General features: G+C 39.7%; 1 protein-coding gene across 3 annotated transcripts in view; it reads left to right on the plus strand.

Annotated features, from left to right (window-relative positions):
- The window catches only part of SLC38A1 (solute carrier family 38, member 1), a 77,506-nt gene extending 58,174 nt beyond the window's left edge, over positions 1-19,332 (plus strand). For 2 of the 3 annotated variants that reach the window (XM_010837534.1, XM_010837532.1), the window contains 12 exons: positions 408-481; positions 1,901-1,993; positions 2,324-2,405; positions 3,382-3,464; positions 4,952-5,010; positions 5,133-5,246; positions 6,616-6,695; positions 9,842-9,942; positions 12,330-12,448; positions 13,004-13,145; positions 13,237-13,334; positions 15,056-16,283. In XM_010837534.1, coding sequence (XP_010835836.1) covers positions 408-481; positions 1,901-1,993; positions 2,324-2,405; positions 3,382-3,464; positions 4,952-5,010; positions 5,133-5,246; positions 6,616-6,695; positions 9,842-9,942; positions 12,330-12,448; positions 13,004-13,145; positions 13,237-13,334; positions 15,056-15,157 — 1,147 coding nt within the window. In that variant the 3' untranslated portion in view covers positions 15,158-16,283. Of the gene's footprint in view, positions 1-407; positions 482-1,900; positions 1,994-2,323; positions 2,406-3,381; positions 3,465-4,951; positions 5,011-5,132; positions 5,247-6,615; positions 6,696-9,841; positions 9,943-12,329; positions 12,449-13,003; positions 13,146-13,236; positions 13,335-15,055; positions 16,284-16,594 lie in introns of those variants that run through there. The other variant, XR_825077.1, reaches the window with a different exon arrangement.
- Positions 19,333-19,338: the final 6 nt, after the last annotated feature.

Raw genomic sequence — 19,338 nt, forward strand, 5'->3', positions numbered from 1 at the left:
CATGTGACTGACCTAAAGGTCGCTTCATGCCTTCCTCTCCCAGCCCCCACCCCTCCCTTCTCACACCTCCTCACTCAGATGTCACAGAACGTGTACCATAGACCACAAAAGCTTTCTTTCACAGTGTTGTTTTAAAAGTCGCCTCAATTGAAATGATTCCAGAGTGCCATTTATATTTAAGCTTAGAATTACGTAAAAGATTTGAATTCTTGGAGTTACAGTCCAATGAGCAATTCTTTACTCAGTAGAACATTTTTATTGAAGATGTTAAGGAGGGTGTGACTAGTAGGTTCCAGTATTTGGATTCTATCACTGAGTAGTGTTAACCTATTAATCAGCCTTGGCCATTCTACATTTTAAGGTCAGAGTCTTTACAGTTATCACAAGACTTATTTTCTTTGCTTTAGGGTACTTTTGACTTCAGTAACACTGCTGTCTATATATTCAATCAACCTGCTGTTGATCTGTTCAAAGGAAACAGGTAAGCTGTTTGTAAAGCCAAAGTGATAAATTCTCACAGTGACATTTTGAACAAATGATACTCTCCCTGTTCAACAACTTGTTTATTAAAGAAAAGCAGTACTTTGACCTGTTGTCGCTGGAAGACCTATAGTGGTATTTACTTAGTAGATACAGGAACATATAAATGAGCTTGTTATGAATAGTAAGCAAATAACATTGCAATTTAAAGAGAACCCTCAAATATACTTGCTTTTCTAGTTTAAGACGACTTCATTTTAAAGACCTTGGTTTTTCCTCAAGTGTTTATAAATTCAGACCAAGGATCCCATGCTTTTATATTATAGGCTCCGAGGTTTTAAAAGTAAACAGAGCTTTCATTCTCTTTTGTGCATATTCCAAGGAGAAAATGTGACTCCCAAGCGATGTGGGCGTCAGTGCTCTGTGAAAAGACCTTAAGTTCTCTGGGCAGTGTAATACCTGACGTGTTTATTTTCTATTCCTGGGACACTGGATTATGTTTGTAATACTTTGACTTTTACGTTAGCTAAAACCACATTGGCCAACCATTACTGTATATAGATGACTCCATTTAACTGGAACATTTTGTAATAAACTGTGGATCTAACCATTGTCTAGTTTAAACATCAGTCTTATGAAAGAATAAACAGAAGTTTAATTATAGTCTAGCCCAATTTCTTTCTGTGAACCTTTTGAAAAATGTGAGCTGAACTGTTACAAAAGAAGCATAAACCCATTTTTTTAATGAATGGTTTAACATTTTAGTATTTGTTGAGATGAGCCAGTTGAAGACTTTAGAATTTTGCTATAGCCAAATTATTCTCTCGAAAGAATTATCTGCTGCTTTTTTTTGTGAGTGTCAAATCTCTGAAATAAAGATCAAAATTCTAATGTCGTGGTTATTACATGTTTTTATGTTATTATATTTAGAACCCACAAGGCATTGTTGGAATATTATTATTCCTTGTTAGCCTCATCAGTTCAGGTAATTCATTCAAAAGAAACCTTTCTTCCCAGCCATCAGGGTTTTTATTTTTAAAACAAATTTTTATTTTAATGATATACACCAGACCTGAGAATAAAATTAGAGTGGGACTTTCCCCCCAAGTAAAGTAGGGAAATTTTTGAGATAATTAAAATAAAAATAAGGCTTATGACCTAATCATTTACTTGTAATGTTTCGTAGCCAACCTGAAAAAAAAAAATGGTGCTCATGTCTGACATTTTTAAAAGTCAACAAGTTGTTTTTGTTTTGTAATGAGAATGCCTTAATCCTTACAAAGCCAAGAAGACTATGTATATGATTTTTGATAAAGACACAGTAACTTGGGGAATATTCAAGAGAATGGTGAAATCTTGGCTATTTTTAATGTAGGGAACTCATCACTTTTTCTTTTCTCATCTATGGTTTTTTAAACAGGCTGCATGGTTTATGAAAAGCTGGGAGAACAGGTCTTTGGTACCACAGGGAAACTTGTCATCTTTGGAGCCACCTCCCTACAGAACACTGGAGGTAAAAAGATTGTTTTTTCTATACATTAAAGTTGTGAATGTTATTACTATTTTTTCTAATCTTAGTGGTTGGGTGTCCACATGAATTTTAACACAATTCAATTTTAACACAATTTAGCAATTCTCATTGCTAAAATTGTGCAATGAAAGTGAAGCAGAGACAGTAGTCACTTACAACCAGTTACACTTACAACCAGGGTACTTGGACAGTGTCTACAGCCATCTTTATGTCCTACTGAAGGTTAGTCTAGAGACAGTCTGGTCACCTTTGTATAGCTTGCAACATGAGCCTTGGTATCTCCTTTCTAAAAATGTTCTCATTTTCTTCTAGCAATGCTGAGCTACCTCTTCATAGTAAAAAATGAGCTACCTTCTGCCATAAAATTTCTAATGGGAAAAGAAGAGGAATTTTCGTAAGTTAGACTGTTGTTTAAAAGATAACTAAAATGTTTTTAATTGAAATGAGGGCTAATAACCTAAGTTTTTGTTTTATGAAGACTGCAGGAACAGAATTTTCCCTAGGCTGTTTTTTCTTGGTTTGTTGTTTCTAGGGGTTTATAAATGAAGGAAGCAAGGAGAACCGTTTGAATCTGAGCATTTAAAAGATAGATTCATCAGCCGTGCTATAGACGCTAAGTCCTGCAACTTCCCAAGAGCTTGAAATCGACATCTAGTTTCTCTGAAATAGAACAGATATGGAGTATTTCTAATGCAGAAATAGAACATGCAAAATTAAGACCCAAAATTCTTCCTTAAAGAAGAGACAGAACATTTTGGGAGCAGAATTGACATGAGCCAACCTCGTTAAAGATGTAGCCAACCTTGGAAAATGTTGCCTCTGCATTTGGCACACTGCTGTGTTTTGACTACCTCTTGTTCAACAGTTCTTGTTAGTCTTAGTTTCTCTGTCTTCTTTCAAGGGAGAATTGTAGAAACCAGAGTGCCTAGTGTTCTAGCATCAGGATTCAAGGTCAAATACAAGCGATTAGGGAGTAAGCAATGCCTACCTGTGGTGACTTATTTTTTGACGATATTCACCAAGCCAAGCAAAAAGGAACTTTCTCTTTAAATAATTGATAAGACAAGTTGTAATTTGACAAAACGTAATGTGTGCATTCAGCTTTGAAGTCATATAAATAATTCAGAGGAATGGCACACATAGCCAGTGGGGGAGAGCAGGGGGAAAGAAGTATCTCTTCCTCGGTCACATGGAGAGACAGATGATAGTAAATGATTAGTGGTTGGCTTAAAGTGTTTGGATAAAATCGAATAATAATTACCATTTAAAAAAAATTTTTTTTAATTTTTAAAAATACTGTGAAATTTTCCTTGTGAGAAAAAAAAGTCGCTTTCTAAGAAAATATGGCTATCTGCTTCAATGCCTTCCAGAGCCTGGTACGTGGATGGCCGCCTGCTGGTGGTGATAGTTACCTTTGGCATAATTCTCCCTCTGTGTCTCTTGAAGAACTTAGGTAAGATCTTGCTTGTATCACAGTCTCTATAGCACTCAGATGAATCAGAAACCTAATAAAAACAAACAACTTTGCTCCCTACTTTGACTTGCAGGGTAAAGATTGAATAATAAATTGTAAGTATTAATGAGGCATGACTTTAATAGGGGATTAAAAACACTGGCTCATATGTGACTTTGTAAGCAGTCCCTCTTCTAAGCCATGGAAGGGTAAAGGGGGTCCTGGGGCCAGCAGCAGAAAATGCTCTGTCTAAAAGCCCAAAGTCCAAAAAATGGAATTCTCCTCATAGAAGGTCTTACACATTCTGATTGTTTAGATGGACAGAACTTCATAGCTAATACCAAGACAGAAAGTGGCTTATATTTTTACCCAGAGGAGAAGGGGACCACAGAGGACAAGATGGGTGGATGGCATCCCCAACTCAACGGACATGAGTTTGAGCAAGCTCCAGGAGATGGTGAAGGACAGGGAAGCCTGGCAGTCCATGGGGTTGCAAAGAGTCAGTCAGGACTGAGTACTGAACAGGCAAAAATTGATATTATGAATCAGTCTTAAACGATCAGAGTCTAACCAGTCTCAATGATTTGCCTCACTGAAGGGAGAGAGAGAAGTGAAAAGTGGTAGATGATCACTAAGCCATATCCACTTGGCTTTGACATTTTTGCATGTGTGCTTATATTTGGAGACAAGAATCCCTGATGTTATGAAAATTTCATGTGTGAAATAATGCAGCCAGACCTCTATCCAGTCCAATGCCACTGAAATGCATTTCCTTATAATTCTGGGCTCATTCGAGGCAGACATCTCAAGTTCTTACCACACCTCTGTAGCTGTTCTTTTAGACCTATAAGTGGATTTTTTCTTTAAAGCTACTTAATTTTCTGGTTTCTGAGTCTCTGTTTAAGCTTTTCTGTGTATACATAGCTCTTTTTCATGCTAGTGGAGAAGGACTCTTCTCCCCCAGAGGTGAGCACCGTGCAGCCCCCAGAGACCACTTAACTCTGCCTTTCTGGAGCTTATGGTGCTCAGAGATCTCCCAGGCATTCTAAGGGGAACAAGGTCGAGTGCCTTGGGTGCTCAGTTTATCCCTAGAAATCACTTCATCTCTTCTGTGCATATTCAGTATGTACACAATGGGTACGTAATCAAGAACTATTGAGTGGATCAAGGAGTAAATGGATTTGGCTATAGGAATTCATTAGAATACGGCAGCAGAGACCTATAGCCAAATTTGGGAGGCTCTTTTCCCCTGGACTCTGAAAATCTGCATTCTCTAGTGTGTCAGGAAGAACTGGAATCAAAGCACATACTACTGTATTGTTTTAATTTAAAGTCACCATTTTTTGCCAAATAAGATAGCCCTATCAAATAGAAAATCTTATATTCATATTAGCATGTATGGATATTATTGGAACCCTAAACTGTGCTTGAAATAATGCATTGAAAGAGGTGATGGATAAAATAATAATTCTTTAAACTCTTTTTAGGTTATCTTGGCTATACTAGTGGATTTTCCTTGAGCTGTATGGTTTTTTTCCTAATTGTGGTAAGTGCTGGTTGAAATGGTTGGCCTGGTTTTGCCATAGTACGATGCTACGTAATAATTATGCATTACTGGGCTTTATTTGACAAAGTTTGATTGTTTCTCCTTTTTTTTTTTAATGCCAGGTTATCTACAAGAAATTTAAAATTACCTGTTCTGTTCCAGAGCTAAATTCAACAATTCCTAATTCAACAAATCCGGACATGTGTACGCCAAAATATGTTACCTTTAATTCAAAGGTAAGTTTCTTGTCCTTTAGATATAAAAATAGGGGTGTTTTTACAAAGGACATTGTGTTTCTTAAACTTGTTTTAATTAAACTGTCTTTGATGCATTGATTCTCAAAGGAACAGAGTACCACAGGTTTCAAATGCCACAGTCCATTTAATGACCTTGAAGAAATATACAGATGGTGTACTTCATGCTCCCCTTTACCCAGTTTAGTGTAGGACAACCTAAAGTATTCTCTGTGAAAAGCTCTTTCTGCACAATTATCTCAGCTCTGCTATTTCTTATAGTTCTTTAAAAACAAATTAATAACATCCTTAGCCCACTGTTTCTTCTTTTCTTAAAACTAATTTTTTAGTAGGAGGATACTTCCTTTACAATGTTGTGTGGATTTCTGCCGTACAACTTGAATCAGTCCTGATATGTGTCTACCCCTTCCGTTTGAGCCCCCCTCCCACCCATCCCCATCCCACAGCTCACTGCTTCTGTCTCGTGCTGACAGAAAGGAACACCTCAAACTTCCCCAGCTTGCACAGTTGAAATATAGACCCCACCACAAATTGGCACTTCAGGAACATTCATACGACGTATTGGGGAAGGGTAGACTATGGAGACAGTCAGGCTTGGATTTGAATTCTCAGGCAAATTGTCAACCCCATTTGTAAAATGATGACTCTGTTGTGTATCTTACAGGGTTTCTTAGAATGTGCCTGATACCTTGCTTGGGCAAAATTATAGCATGAGAAGTGTTACTTTTCCCTTCTCTGCCAGCTTCTTTTTGCATAAGAAGTTACTATATTGAATTATCTTTTTCTATTAAACTAATTTAGTTTGATCTGTCACCTGCTATCTTTAAACCCTGAAAGGTACCCTAAAGTAGTGAAGTAGTTTTCTTTTAAGAAAGTCATTTTCTTTTTAGATCCATATTTAAGTCTGACTGATGCACCCCTTATAAAGCAGAGAGCAGTGAAACGAAGGTGCATGTTCTGGCTGTGTTGCCTTGCCTGTCTTGGAGGGAGCCAGGAGAACAGTGCTGGTCTGTCTCAGGATTGTGGGGACTCACTGAAATAACAGAGGAAAGTGCTTGTAACCAGCTAGTGTCACATTAATACAGGTGATGCAACACCTGGGGAACGTAAAATACAGCGTAGGTGAGCCTGGCTGTAAAACCCCTCTCTGCCAAGTGCATAATGGCTCAAGCTAGATAAGCTGTCTTAGAAAAGCTGCTCCTATTTTAGATACCAAAGCTCCCCTAATAACCAAATAATCCAAGGATTCTGAAGGGCTGTCAGATAAAAAGACAGCTCAGAAATACTGGAGCAATACAGTTTTTATGGTAAAAATGCCTTTCCGTAACGTTTATTTTTTCCTCCCAAATAGACCGTGTATGCTTTACCAACAATTGCGTTTGCTTTTGTCTGCCACCCGTCGGTCCTGCCAATTTACAGTGAACTTAAAGAGTAAGAGATTTGTTTAATTTTTTTTTTCAAACTGAATCATTTTACAGCCCCTCATTAATAGGCAAGTGCTATATCAAAATAAATGGACTCATATCATGAACTTCCATAGCCCAGCTTCAACATTTACTTTGTCATTCTTGAGCAAGACACAAACCTGCAGTATATTTTGTCCATAAATGTATAAAAAGCATTTATTATGTGGGCTTTTTCTTATTAATTTGGTTTTTCAAATACTGTGTTACTCAAGAGAGTTCAAGTGTTTGTGTTGCTTTATATCACTTGTGATTAGTTTGCAAATGAATAATGGTAATCTTCAGATTCATCTGTGAACCACTGAATACATTGTATATGATTTGCCTTTTGGTTTAGTTGGAGGCTGGTAAAACAGGCATGAAGAAATGAATGTTAAGACCACAAACTGGACAGAAGAATATTGTTGTTCATTTTCAACTATTACAGTGATTATGGATTTGTTTTTGATTGCTCTTCTAAAGAAAATGGAAGGACTGCTTATGAATTCCCTAATGGGTTCTCTTCTTAGCCTCTCTTATTATCAGACTTTCTACATAAAAATATTTATCATGTCATAGTCTCTTTTTTGAGATAACTGGTTTACAACTTATATAGGTTTCATGTGTACAACCTGATATTTCTACTTCCATACACACTACGTCCTGCTCACAAAAATATAGTTTCCATCCGTCACCATACAGTGGATCTCCTTTACCCATTTCGTCCTCCCTCTTCCCTTTCCCTGCTGGTAACCACGACTCTATTCTCTGTAGCTACATCCTTGTAAATTTACTCCTAGATATTTTATTCTTTTTGTTGCATTTATAAGTGGATTGTTTTCTTAATTTCTCTTTCTGTTCTCTCATTGTTAGCATATAGAAACATGGCAGATTTTTGTGTGATTTTTGTACCTTGCAACTTTACTGTACTTGTTTATTATCTCTAATAGTTTTTTGGTGGAGTCTTCAGGGTTTTCGGTGTATAAAATATGTCACCTGCAAATAGTGACAGTTTTACTTTCTTCTTTCCAATTTGGATGCTTTTTATTTTTTTTCTTCCCTAATTGCTCTGGCTAGGACTTCTGCTATTAGGCTGAATAAGAGTGGTAAGAGTGGGCATCCTTGTCCTCTTCCTCATTTTAGAGGGATAGCTTCCATTTTTCATCATTTAGAGTGATGTTTGCTGTCAGTTTGTCATTGCTGATATTTTGTTGAGGATTTTTACATCTATATTCATCAGAGATATTAGCCAGCAATTTTCCTTTTTTGTGTTTTCTTTGTCTGGTTTTGGTATCACAAAGATTTTGGCCTCATAACATGTTACGAACCATTCCCTCCTCTTCAGATTTTTGGAAGAGTTTGCAAAGGATAGGTATTAAATCTTTGAATGTTTGGTAGAATTCACCAGTGAAGTCCTCTGGTCCTAGACTTCTGTTCTTCCAGAGGTTTTTGAAGACCGCTTCAGTCTCTGTACTAGTGATGGGTCTATTCATATTTTCCGTTTCTTCATGATTCAGTCTTGAAAGGTTATATGATTCTAAGCGTTTGTCCGTTTCTTCTAGGTTGTCCAGTGTGTTGGCATATAACTTTCATAATACTCCCTTGTAGTCTCTTGTATTTCGATGGTGTCTGTTGGTACTTACTCTCTTCTGTGTCTGATTTTATTTATCAGGGCCTTCTGTCTTTTTTTCTCTGTAAGCCTAGCTAAAGGTTTGTCAATTGTGTTTGTCTTTTCAAAGAATCAGTTCTTAGTTTCATTGATCCTTTCTGTTATCTTTTTAGTTTCTATTTTATTTATTCCACTCATTTTTATTTCCTTTCTTATACTGACTTTGGACTTTGTTCTTCTTTTTCTAGTTTCTTTAGGTGTCAGGGTAGATTGACATTTTTCTTGTTTCTTGAAATAGGCATCATGGCATAGTCTTAAGCTCAGAAAAGATATACAATATAGTTATCTATTTCCATTTTGAAAGAAAGATGATGTTACTCAGGATTGAATTCACTCATGATTGTTCCTCTTTCATTTTAAATTGATTCATGACTAAGTTTTGAAGTATTTACATCTACCTATCTTTGCATACATTAGTCCTACTTTATGATCTTATATTTAAGATATTTAAACATAAGATAATTAAAAGATATCTTTGGCATCTTTTAAACTTAATAGTTCTGCTTTTAGTTTGTAGTTGTCTTATGTGGGTACTTCTCAATTTGTCTTGTGTTCCATACTTCCTGTTATGACACAGTCAAATGTCCTGCTTCTTGGTGGCCTACTCTTGAGTACAAGTCTTGGAGATTAATTGTTTGGGCAGCTAAAGAAACTTAGAGGTTCATGCAAACTCCCAAGATAAACTTGACCTAGGAGAGAAAGAGAGAGTGTTTCATTATCCCAGCTGTGAGTTTCTGGGCACTCATTGCTGTGAAGACATACAGGCTTCCCTGAGGCTGTGTGAGTGCATGCGTGCTTAGTCGCTTCAGTCAAGTCTGACTCCTTGCATCCCCGTGGACTTCAGTCTGCAGGCTTCTCTGTCTATGGGATTTTCCAGACAAGAATACTGGAGCGGGTGGCCATGCCCTCCTCCAGGGGATCTTCCCGACCCAGGGATGGAACCAGTATCTCCTGCATTGCAGGTGAATTCTTTACCCACTGAGCCACCTGGGAAACCCTCCCTGAGGCTATTCAATGGGAGAATCAGACCTTAAATAGCAGCTTTAGTGACAGAACTCCCAGTCAAATTCTAGCTCAGTGCCTGATCTCTGGAGCCAAGGAAACAGCATTGGAACTTATTCTGCCTTTTTCCTGTGCGTCCTGAGTGTGGAGATAGTATCAAACAAATGTTAAAAAAACACTCTCTGCCCTTCAGATGAGAACTCAATATTCTTCCAAAAGAATGAGGAAGAACATTCAAGGCATTGTTTGTTCCATGGCTCTTTCTCTCTCAATACCCAATCAGTGTAAAGAAAGTTATTGGAAACTGGCATATTTGCTGTAATTACTGGGGGTGATTATAGCAGCTCAAGTCAGCCCAAGCCTGTTAGAAAGAAAGTTAAGTTCCATTCTTCAGGGTTAATATTTGTGTTTACATTCAATAACATGGTTTTTAATTTTTCAAATTTCTTTTTCTTTGTTTTTAGTCGATCACAGAAAAAGATGCAGATGGTTTCAAATATCTCCTTTTTCGCCATGTTTGTTATGTATTTCTTGACTGCCATTTTTGGCTACTTGACATTCTATGGTAAGTACCTTCTGTCAGTACCTAAATATAGGTATTAGTAAGTAAATTAGTAAAAATCAGTATCAAAATATGTACTGATATTTCAATGTGATAACCCCCAAAAGCAACAAATCTATCCATTGATTTTACTGATCTTTTCTTCTGCTTAAAGCAAATGGCTATGGTTCCTTTACATATTCATGCTGACTATGCAATAGAATAATTACCATAATTTTTTCTCCTAATACTGTCCTTAAAAAAAATGCATTTTATAAGCATGTCACCTTTACTAAGGAAGGTTTAGAACTGTATCAGTGAAGGCTTTCCTAATTGCTGTTGTGAACTGGGTCATTTTCCATTAATAGAAAAGAGAGACAGAGATAGATTTGGAAAGTGAGAAAGAGTAGAGTGCTACACTCATGACACTGTGCGTTAATTAATAATAAAACACCTGATTGTTCAGCAGCAGGTGGAGCTTTGCTTTAATATGAAGCAATGACAGAGTTAAATGAAATCTGAAAAAGAACAAAGTTTCATTTGTAACTTTTATTGACCCTGTATGAATAGTCTACCTTACTGCTCCTTCATCCTCTTCTATTCCAATCATCCTGCAATTTTATTTAACATCTTTCATTGTCATTACAGTTTGGGAGCTGTTTTAAATTTGAATACGTAAATTTCACATTACATTCTCTATGAAATAACATTTCTTGGGGGCACTTTTTTTCATAAACACAAATGTCTCAAAATTTAAACACATTTGAGATGATTAATTCGGCCTGGAAAGGCTTCCCTGATTATACAGTTGTATTATTACCATTACCACAAGCCTCACAGCTTGTGAGACCGTAGTTCCCCCACCAGAGATTGAACCCAGCCTTTGGTAGTGAAAGCACTGACTCCTAACCGCTGGACCTTCAGGGAATTCCCTAATTACCATTTTCACAAGCAATGGAGAAGAGCATTGTTTAATGAATTCATAAATACCACATTTAATTTCTGCATAAAGACGGTGTTCTCAAGTTTCCTGAAGAGTTGCAGGGCTTGGGGGTGGGTAAAGGGAGGGAAAGAGAGAGAGAGAGAGCCTAATATTAGTTGACTGGTCTCACTGTTGCCTTGTTTAAGCTATGATTTTTTTGTGGCAAATCCATTTTTTTCCCACATAGAATAGAATATCAAAACCTTTCAATACTCTTGCTGCTGCTGATGCTGCTGCTAAGTCGCTTCAGTCGTGTCCGACTCTGTGCGACCCCAGAGACGGCAGCGAGAAATAAAGCTCAGCTACTTTTAGATGGTTATGAATTTTGAATCAAGGAAATTAGAACTAAGGAGATTTTTATTATAATCTAGGATCCTTTTTCTAAAATTGAGACCTATCTCTGGCCCAGACTGTTAAATGGAACTGGAATTCCACACCCTGAACCTTGAGATGGGAAGGGAACTATCTCTTGTCAAAGGAGTGGATTTTTGAGTTGGAGACAAAATGGCAGAGTAGAAGGACCTTGAGCTTAGCTCCTCTCCAGAGCACATCCAAATTACAACTAACTGCTGTATAGTCATTGATTAAAAAAAAAACAGGAGTGGACCTTCCTCGGTGGTCCAGTGGCTAAGACTCCATGCTCCCAATGAAGGGGGCCTGGGTTTGATCCCTGGTCTGGGAACTAAGTCCCACATGCCACAACTAAAGATTCTACACATAGCAACTAAGACCTGACATAGTCAAATAAATAAACAAAAATAAATATTTAAAAAACAGCAATTATTCTTTAAAAAAGGGCAGGAGTGAGCTTTTTCTTGCTCAATGACTGCTTTTCTAGCTTTGCTTGTCTTTGAAGTGACACTTTCTAAAGTTCAGTGTTAAGAAAAAGTTCAAAGTGGTATATAAGCTTTATGAGGAAAACGTATCTGGAAGAGGAGAATGCGTTCCTTGCAGCAGTGAAGTTCCATGGGCACTTCTGCTTGGACGTTGAGTGATAACAGAAGTCTTTGAAAGAGGCTGGAGGTGGCCTGCAGCCCACTCAGCGAGACTGAGGCTGATGGGCATTGTTGGATGAGTGGCACCAAGTTGAAGAGAATCTAGATGAAGAAGGGCTTTGTGTTTCAGCCATATGGTATGCCTAACCTCAGCTCACTCCTAGGTTTAGTTTAGTGTAAATTACACTCTGTGTAATTTCTGGTGATTACTCTTACACTCCTTTTTGCTGCAGGTATGGACAGGTGGGGCATGTCTCACATGGGGGACTTTGCTCTCCAACTTTATAAATTGTTGAATAGACACTTCAGTTCCCAGAGCATTGCTTTCCTTGCCTTCTTTAGTTTACAGATCCTTTGTGGTTCAGGAAACCCATCACTCCATGATAATTCTTTTGTCTTGTTTTAATGCCTTTTCACATTCCGCCTCATTTTAGAAAGCGTGCAGTCCGACCTCCTCCACAAGTACCAGAGCAAGAACGACATCCTTATCCTGACGGTACGGCTGGCAGTCATCATGGCCGTCATCCTCACCGTGCCCGTGTTATTTTTCACGGTGAGTAAAAGGCCTCAGTGCAACCTGACTAAAAGCTGAGGGCTCCTCTTCCGTGCTGCCTTCAGGAGCCACTTGCAGATCAAGGCTGCTGTGGGGAATTCCTGCATCATTGAAACTGCCTCAGGGAAGGATCTCAAAGGTCTTTGGAAAGAAAGTGGTATCAGTGAGTTAGGATAGTTTTCTGACGGATGAGTCAGTTCTGATTAGTCTATCCCTCTTCCTTACAGAGAAATGTAGGTAGACTATTTGAATCCCAGTCATCCAAGACAGGGCAATATAGAAGGACCAGAAGAGAGTGCTCAGTCACAGATTAAATAGAAACTGTCCCCCACCCCCCGCCCCCTGCAAAAGAAAACTACCTACTCATAAAGAAAAGGACTTTCCATCTTATGTCCAGCCCCCTGGTTTGTCAGACGTTTAAGCCATCTATAAACTCACGAGGTGTGGACTGACCATGTCCAAATGCCTACGCCCCAGTCCGTCCATAACTGATGAGAAACACGAAAGGCATCAAGCTGGAGGCATGACAGGACCTTTTGCTTTCTTTTTCTGCAGGTTCGATCTTCTTTATTTGAACTGGCTAAGAAAACAAAATTTAATTTATGTCGTCATGTCTTGGTGACCATCCTACTCCTGGTTATTATCAACTTGTTGGTGATCTTCATACCCTCCATGAAGGATATTTTTGGAGTCGTTGGTATGGCTTTCTGACCTGCTGCTTATTCTATGATAGCTGTTTAGAAAGTTAAACTTTCACAATGATAACCTCGATTTTTCTTATTTTCCAGGCGTTACATCTGCTAATATGCTTATTTTCATTCTTCCTTCATCTCTTTATTTAAAAATCACAAGCCAAGATGGAGACAAGGGAACTCAACAAATTTGGGTATGTCTCATGCCAGCCACTCTCATTTTTCTGGTTTGTTTTCATTGAACTATGCCAGGTAAATAGTCCATCTCCATCATCTAGTACTTACAGTGACCTCAGAAGGAGGCAACCATACTAGTGTTTGCCCATTTGGGAGATTTGAAATGTCATATCAGGATCTTCTCCATTCCCTCAAAACATCTTCAGGTTCTGCTCCTTTTGTGTCAGAGTGGCCAGCCAAGAAATTAGACATTGATCATCCTGTGTCTCTCCAGGTGATGCCTTGTCATTAGCAAGATCTGAAGTGGAAAGGGACTCAAAAATTTTCTGCAGTCCACTGTTTCTGTATAGTCCCTGGTCCTGTAACTCCATCCTTCAGCCCAGGGAACCTGCAGTGCCTTAATTGAAACAGCTGAGTTAGCATTGAGTCTTTTTATAATTTGACAGAAATGCTTTGGAGCAACAGACCTGGATTCAGAAACTACCTCTCTATATTGGAATTCTTGTTTCCAGGTCTGGCGAAGTTCAAGGGCATCTTGAAGGTGGTGCACTTGGAGACAGTGAGGGAAGCAGGGGTGAAGTGGCTGCTACATGAGTACCTTCTGGAGCACCATTATGTTTGGCCTCGGAGAAGGCTTCTCAGCCGCACTCCCAGATAGTGTGAGCACTCCAATCACAAACGTTACCTGAGTCAGCAGACCCCAGTGAGGGGCGTAGGCACGGGGGAACATCCCTGTGTATTTAGAGGAAGCATCGTTGATGCCACCGGAGCATCTGCTTCCCCAAAAGGACTATCTCTAAAGCCGTAAATCTCAAATCCTTCTAAATCTGACCAGTGGGGGCTTCATGAGGATAGAGAGGAAGGAGCCGTCTTCTGGTCCCAAACTTTTGTTTTTTGGGGAGGTTTTTGACTAAATTTTGGCAGTAAGCTTAAGATTCAATCTGACAGTGGTGGAGACCTACTGATCACCAATCTCTGGCCCTCTCCAACCTTGCTCCTGTTATAAAACCACTGGGAGGATCTACCAAATAGCATTAAACAAGAGATCCAGTCTATGTAGGGGCTCACTGGGAGTTACACCAGACCGCTGATGGTGAGCCTGGATGCAACCCTCTCAACCCCACTCTCCACCCCCTCCCCTTCCCATAACTCTGTCTCCTCCTCCAGACTCCAGTCTAGCCCGCCCTGGCTGTCTTGACACTTCATCCTTCTCCATGAATTTCAGCTCTCATTGGAAACTCTGAACACCAAACAATTTAAAAGCTTGTGTTCTCCAGATTTTAGATTTAGTAACCTGCCCCCTGGGCCTTCATCAACCCTTGAAAGCACTTAATTTTGTATACTCATTTCCTGTCTCACTTGATCAAATCTACTCTGCTTTTAGATATCCTTTTAACACTTTTTCAAACAGAAATGTTTACCTGCCAGTGATAAACTAGGCTGGCTGATGACATGACCTGTATGTTGTCGAAGGATGATCTTTTTCCTTCGTTCCATGAAGTCAAAGAGCAGAATACAGAGGATGGTTGTGCACAGCTAGTTTTTCTTAGTTGCCCATCCTTGGAGAATCAGGTACACACAACTTTAGAAAGAATCTCACAGTTCAGTAATAGATGTAACCAACCAAATAAAATATGAGGGGACATGAAAAGAGAGGGAAATCATTTTTGTTTTTCCCGGGTATACATGGGAAATGTTTGCTTCCCTGAAAATAACCCTTGCCTTTCTGTTACTCCAGGCTGCCCTTTTCTTGGGTCTGGGAGTGTTGTTTTCCCTGGTAAGCATTCCCTTGGTCATCTACGACTGGGCCTACTCATCAAGTGGTGACGAAGGCCACTGAGACCAGCTGAGAAAAGCAGTCAAGTTATCACGCATCAGCAACACTTCATCACTTCCTCTGCAAGTTTACAGAAGCAAACAGAAATTTACAAGATACACAATGAAATAATACTTTGGTAGCAAAACAAGAGACCTGTTTCTATCATGGTTCATCCTTCTCCAGGATTGGGGATCAATTTTAAGATTGTCGATTTTTTTGGTTCCAAATTTCATGCAATCATATTTTCCAGTACTTTTCACAGTTGATTGTTTTTCACTCTACTAACTCTATTTTTTTGTGATTTCATCATCTTAGAACTCTGAAGACGTGATCATCCATCATGTTTATTTATTGTACATCCAGATTCTGAAATAATTTTCCTACTGATGTTCAGCTTATATCTGTACCTTTTTAGCAGAGAAAAGAATCTTGAATTGTATATATTTATTTTGCTTTACAGAAAAAAATGGTTTCGTAAATAATTTGCCTATTTTGGTTAAAATAGCACATAGGGATAATCAGATGAGAGTCACAGGGCACATACCCTTGTTGGATCAGAGAATGCCCAATATTTGAGGCAGTTCTGATCACCTGGCAGGCGAGCTTCAGCAGCTCATGGCCTCGCTGGCATTCCATCCACTCTGTGCAGAGACCTTCTCTGGTGAGTGTTCTCAGCTCAGAAAGGGGTGGGAATGATTCTTACCTTGGTAAATATACTGAACTACACATCTGGGTTATCTAGCAAATGAAGTTTTGTTTCCCTCTTTGTGTCAAAGTTACTCTATATAATCTGAGTCAGCCTTTGTTGGGGAAGACCCACGACACCTTTATAACAAATTGAGAAACAAAAGTCCTACAAAAAGATTGTCCAAAATGTATGAGGAAATATTTTTCAGATGCAGATAACCTTCAGCCCAACATCTGTATTGTTGAAGGGGGAAAAACATTGTCTTAAATTATAAACCCAGCAGCTTCTACTCATGTCCATCAGCTTTTTGCACAGAAAATCATGTGTATCTAACCAAGGATGATCTAGGGAAAGTAAGTCCTGTTTTATATTAGGTACTTTAGGGGGGTCTTTAAAAAATTTGTTTTATATCTATGAAAGTGAAAGTGTTAGTTGCTCAATTGTGTCCACCTCTTTGCAACCTCATGAACTGTAGCCGGCCAGGCTCCTCTGTTCATGGACTTCTCCAGGCAAGAAGACTGGAGTGGGTAGCCATTCCCTTCTCTAGGGGATCTTCCCGACCCAGGGATCGAACTGGTGTCTCCTGCATTGCAGGCAGATTCCTTACTGTCTGAGCCACCAAGGGAACCCAATCTGCCTGCAGTGCAGAAGACCCTGGTTCCATCTCTGGGTTGGGACGATCCCCTGGAGAAGGGAATGGCTACCCACTCCAGTATTCTTGCCTGGAGAAGTCCATGGACAGAGGAGTCTGGTGGACTATAGTCCATGAGGTTGCAAAGAGGTGAACACAACTGAGTGACTAACACTTTGTATCTATAAATTTAGGTTATTGCAAATACAAGATTTTTGTACCTTAAATAAGCCTCATTCCTATTTCTTCTCTACTAGCCATCCATCCAGTCTTGAAAAAAGAGCCTTCAGAGATGATTTTGAGGACAGCGTGTGATGAAAGCACTGTGTACCTTTCTCCCCCAAGATGGGGACTTTGGTGGCAGTGCTATCCCTCTCCTCATCCCTGGTCAAGGATGGGCTGTCATTGCCCACCTGATGTGACCCACATAGGGGACAGAGTTGCTGACACTCTTACCCCAGCCCCTCTCCTAAAAGCCAGTGAAGGAAATTCCCGAGAGACTGTAAAAGCAGAGAAGTATGGGGCACGGTAGCTTGAAAAGGCACTGGGGACAGGATAGAAACCCAGTACCACATTCCCCCTGTGCTGGGCCATCGCCTGTGCGTGGATTGTCTGTATCACACAATGAGAAGCATGTGACCCTGTGAGCTAGTCTCTTGAAACAGGGCTTGTGTTATATCTACATCCTGGTTGAATTCAACAAACATGTCAGTTCACTGAACAGATTTCTTATCCAGAGATAAGTAGCCTCTAACCATAGGCTCTTGGCAGAGTTTTGAGGCACTTAACTCTGGGCTCTGTTCCTCCCGCACTGAGATCCCTGGAGGCCTCCATATTTACCAGGAGTAACACGGAACTGTCCCCTCCCCTTTACAGACTAATATCCCATACAGAAAGCAAGCATCAGGATCATTCCTGACCCTCTTGGGGGAAAAGGAAAGATTATTTTCTGCCTGTCTTAGTAGTATCATCATAGGTTCTAATGTCATGCTCCAGAATTACATCCACAGAGATTAGAGTTCAGGTATTTAGAAATGAGTACCTACCTATGTATAAATTCCTAACCCAGTGAAACCCACAGCCATTTCTGTCCTTCTCAGCAGTCTTCCATAGATAAGCAGAAGAGAAACTCAACCAAACAAGATGCCTGGCCCTTGGAGCTTGTCCGGGGACACCCAATCATGTAATAGCTAGATAGTGAATGACCCTCCATTAAAAAAATACAAATTTCATTTGCAAGCTATATTAGGCTACTTCCCATTTTCTTCATTAACTTATAAAAATTCACTTTCTGCCCATACAGTTTAGAAGATTATCATTAGCTCTTGGGATGTATAGTGATATTTTTGGATCTTTGGAATTTATGTGTCAGAACAGGGGATTTTTTAAATTATTTAAAATATGCTTATTTAGAGGAGGCTTGGGATGTGTAATGATATTTTTGGATGTCTGGATTTTATGTGTCAGAATGGGATTTTTTTTTTATTACTTAAAATATGCTTATTTAGAGGAGGCACTTGTTGATGTCTGCACTACTACAGGGTTTTAAAACCTTTGTACGTTTATTTAAGTTTATTGTTGACTGAATATAATAGACCCTACTGTAATTTGTCAGTGATTAATTTCATCATTTGCAGTCCATGGGGTCGCTAAGAGTCGGATATGACTGAGCGACTTCACTTTCACTTTTCACTTTCCTGCATTGGAGAAGGAAGTGGCAACCCACTCCAGTGTTCTTGCCTGGAGAATCCCAGAGACAGTGGAGCCTGGTGGGCTGCCGTCTCTGGGATCGCACAGAGTCGGACACGACTGAAGCGACTTAGCAGCAGCAGCAGCAGCTGTAAAGTGTACTGTTCTTATTCTTCTTGTTCAGAGTAGTGAACCTGTAGCCAAAAATACATGTACCACAGATGTTAGGTAGAATTTAAATCACACAGTCAAGTGCTGTACAAGTTTTTCTGCTATGTGAGTAGACTAATGAATTTTATACCTTAAGCCTTTGGGAGCAGCACGCTTTCCTTGGGTAGATGGGATCTCAGCACCAGTGAACAGTGCTAGGTTCATGCTTTGGGGTATGAACTGTTATCTAGTTGTAATAACATAGCACACTGCAAATCCCTAATTTCCTTCATGGTACTTACTGGAAGTGAGGACAGCAGCATATGTACAGGAAAGAAATTCAGTCTTGTTAATCATAGGCAGTCCCCAATTTATAAGCTAGTGCAGAACCCCAACTTATAGGCAGAGCATAGTGCAGAACTGTCGGTTGGTTGTTTGCAACCTGGAATGTATTTTCCTTCAGAAACCAAGTTATACATAATGGTTAGGCCCCCAGACCAACTAGAAAAGATGATCTAAACTCACAGTTTAGCTGAAATAGGGTACTATATTAACAAGATTGCTAAAGAATCTAAGCAATGAATATGATTTTGTTTCTAGCAGATGTTTGCTCAGAGTTGCCGAGAATCCATCCCTCATGTTGTTAGTGGAATCTGGATCAACCACTCCAATCTCACACTGCCTGCTGGGTGGTGGCACCAGAGTAGCCACCAATTAGAAGTGCCCAGAGTGGCCTACAGCTGGGTCCCCAGCAAAGGAAGGGGACCAGGTCCAGGGCAACCAGAGACCTCATAGGAGGAAGAGGGTTAAGAAGGATGAAGGGTCCTCTGATGGGCCATACATCACCAGGGACATTCTCCGCTGCTACCCCTTCTTTTCTCTGGAGGCTCAGGCCTGGCCTGCCTGCTTCTGTTTGTAGGACCTTTTGCTCCTGGAGTTTATCTCCTTCACTCCCACTACCGTAAATGATGTCACTGTGTAGCTTCTCCTGCATGCCAGTCGCTGAAGCCAGCACACAGCACTTTTAATGGATTTAGTGCTAGG

Source organism: Bison bison, unplaced genomic scaffold (assembly GCF_000754665.1).
Source record: "Bison bison bison isolate TAMUID 2011002044 unplaced genomic scaffold, Bison_UMD1.0 scf7180017864077, whole genome shotgun sequence".
Classification (NCBI taxonomy): Eukaryota; Metazoa; Chordata; class Mammalia; order Artiodactyla; family Bovidae; genus Bison; species Bison bison.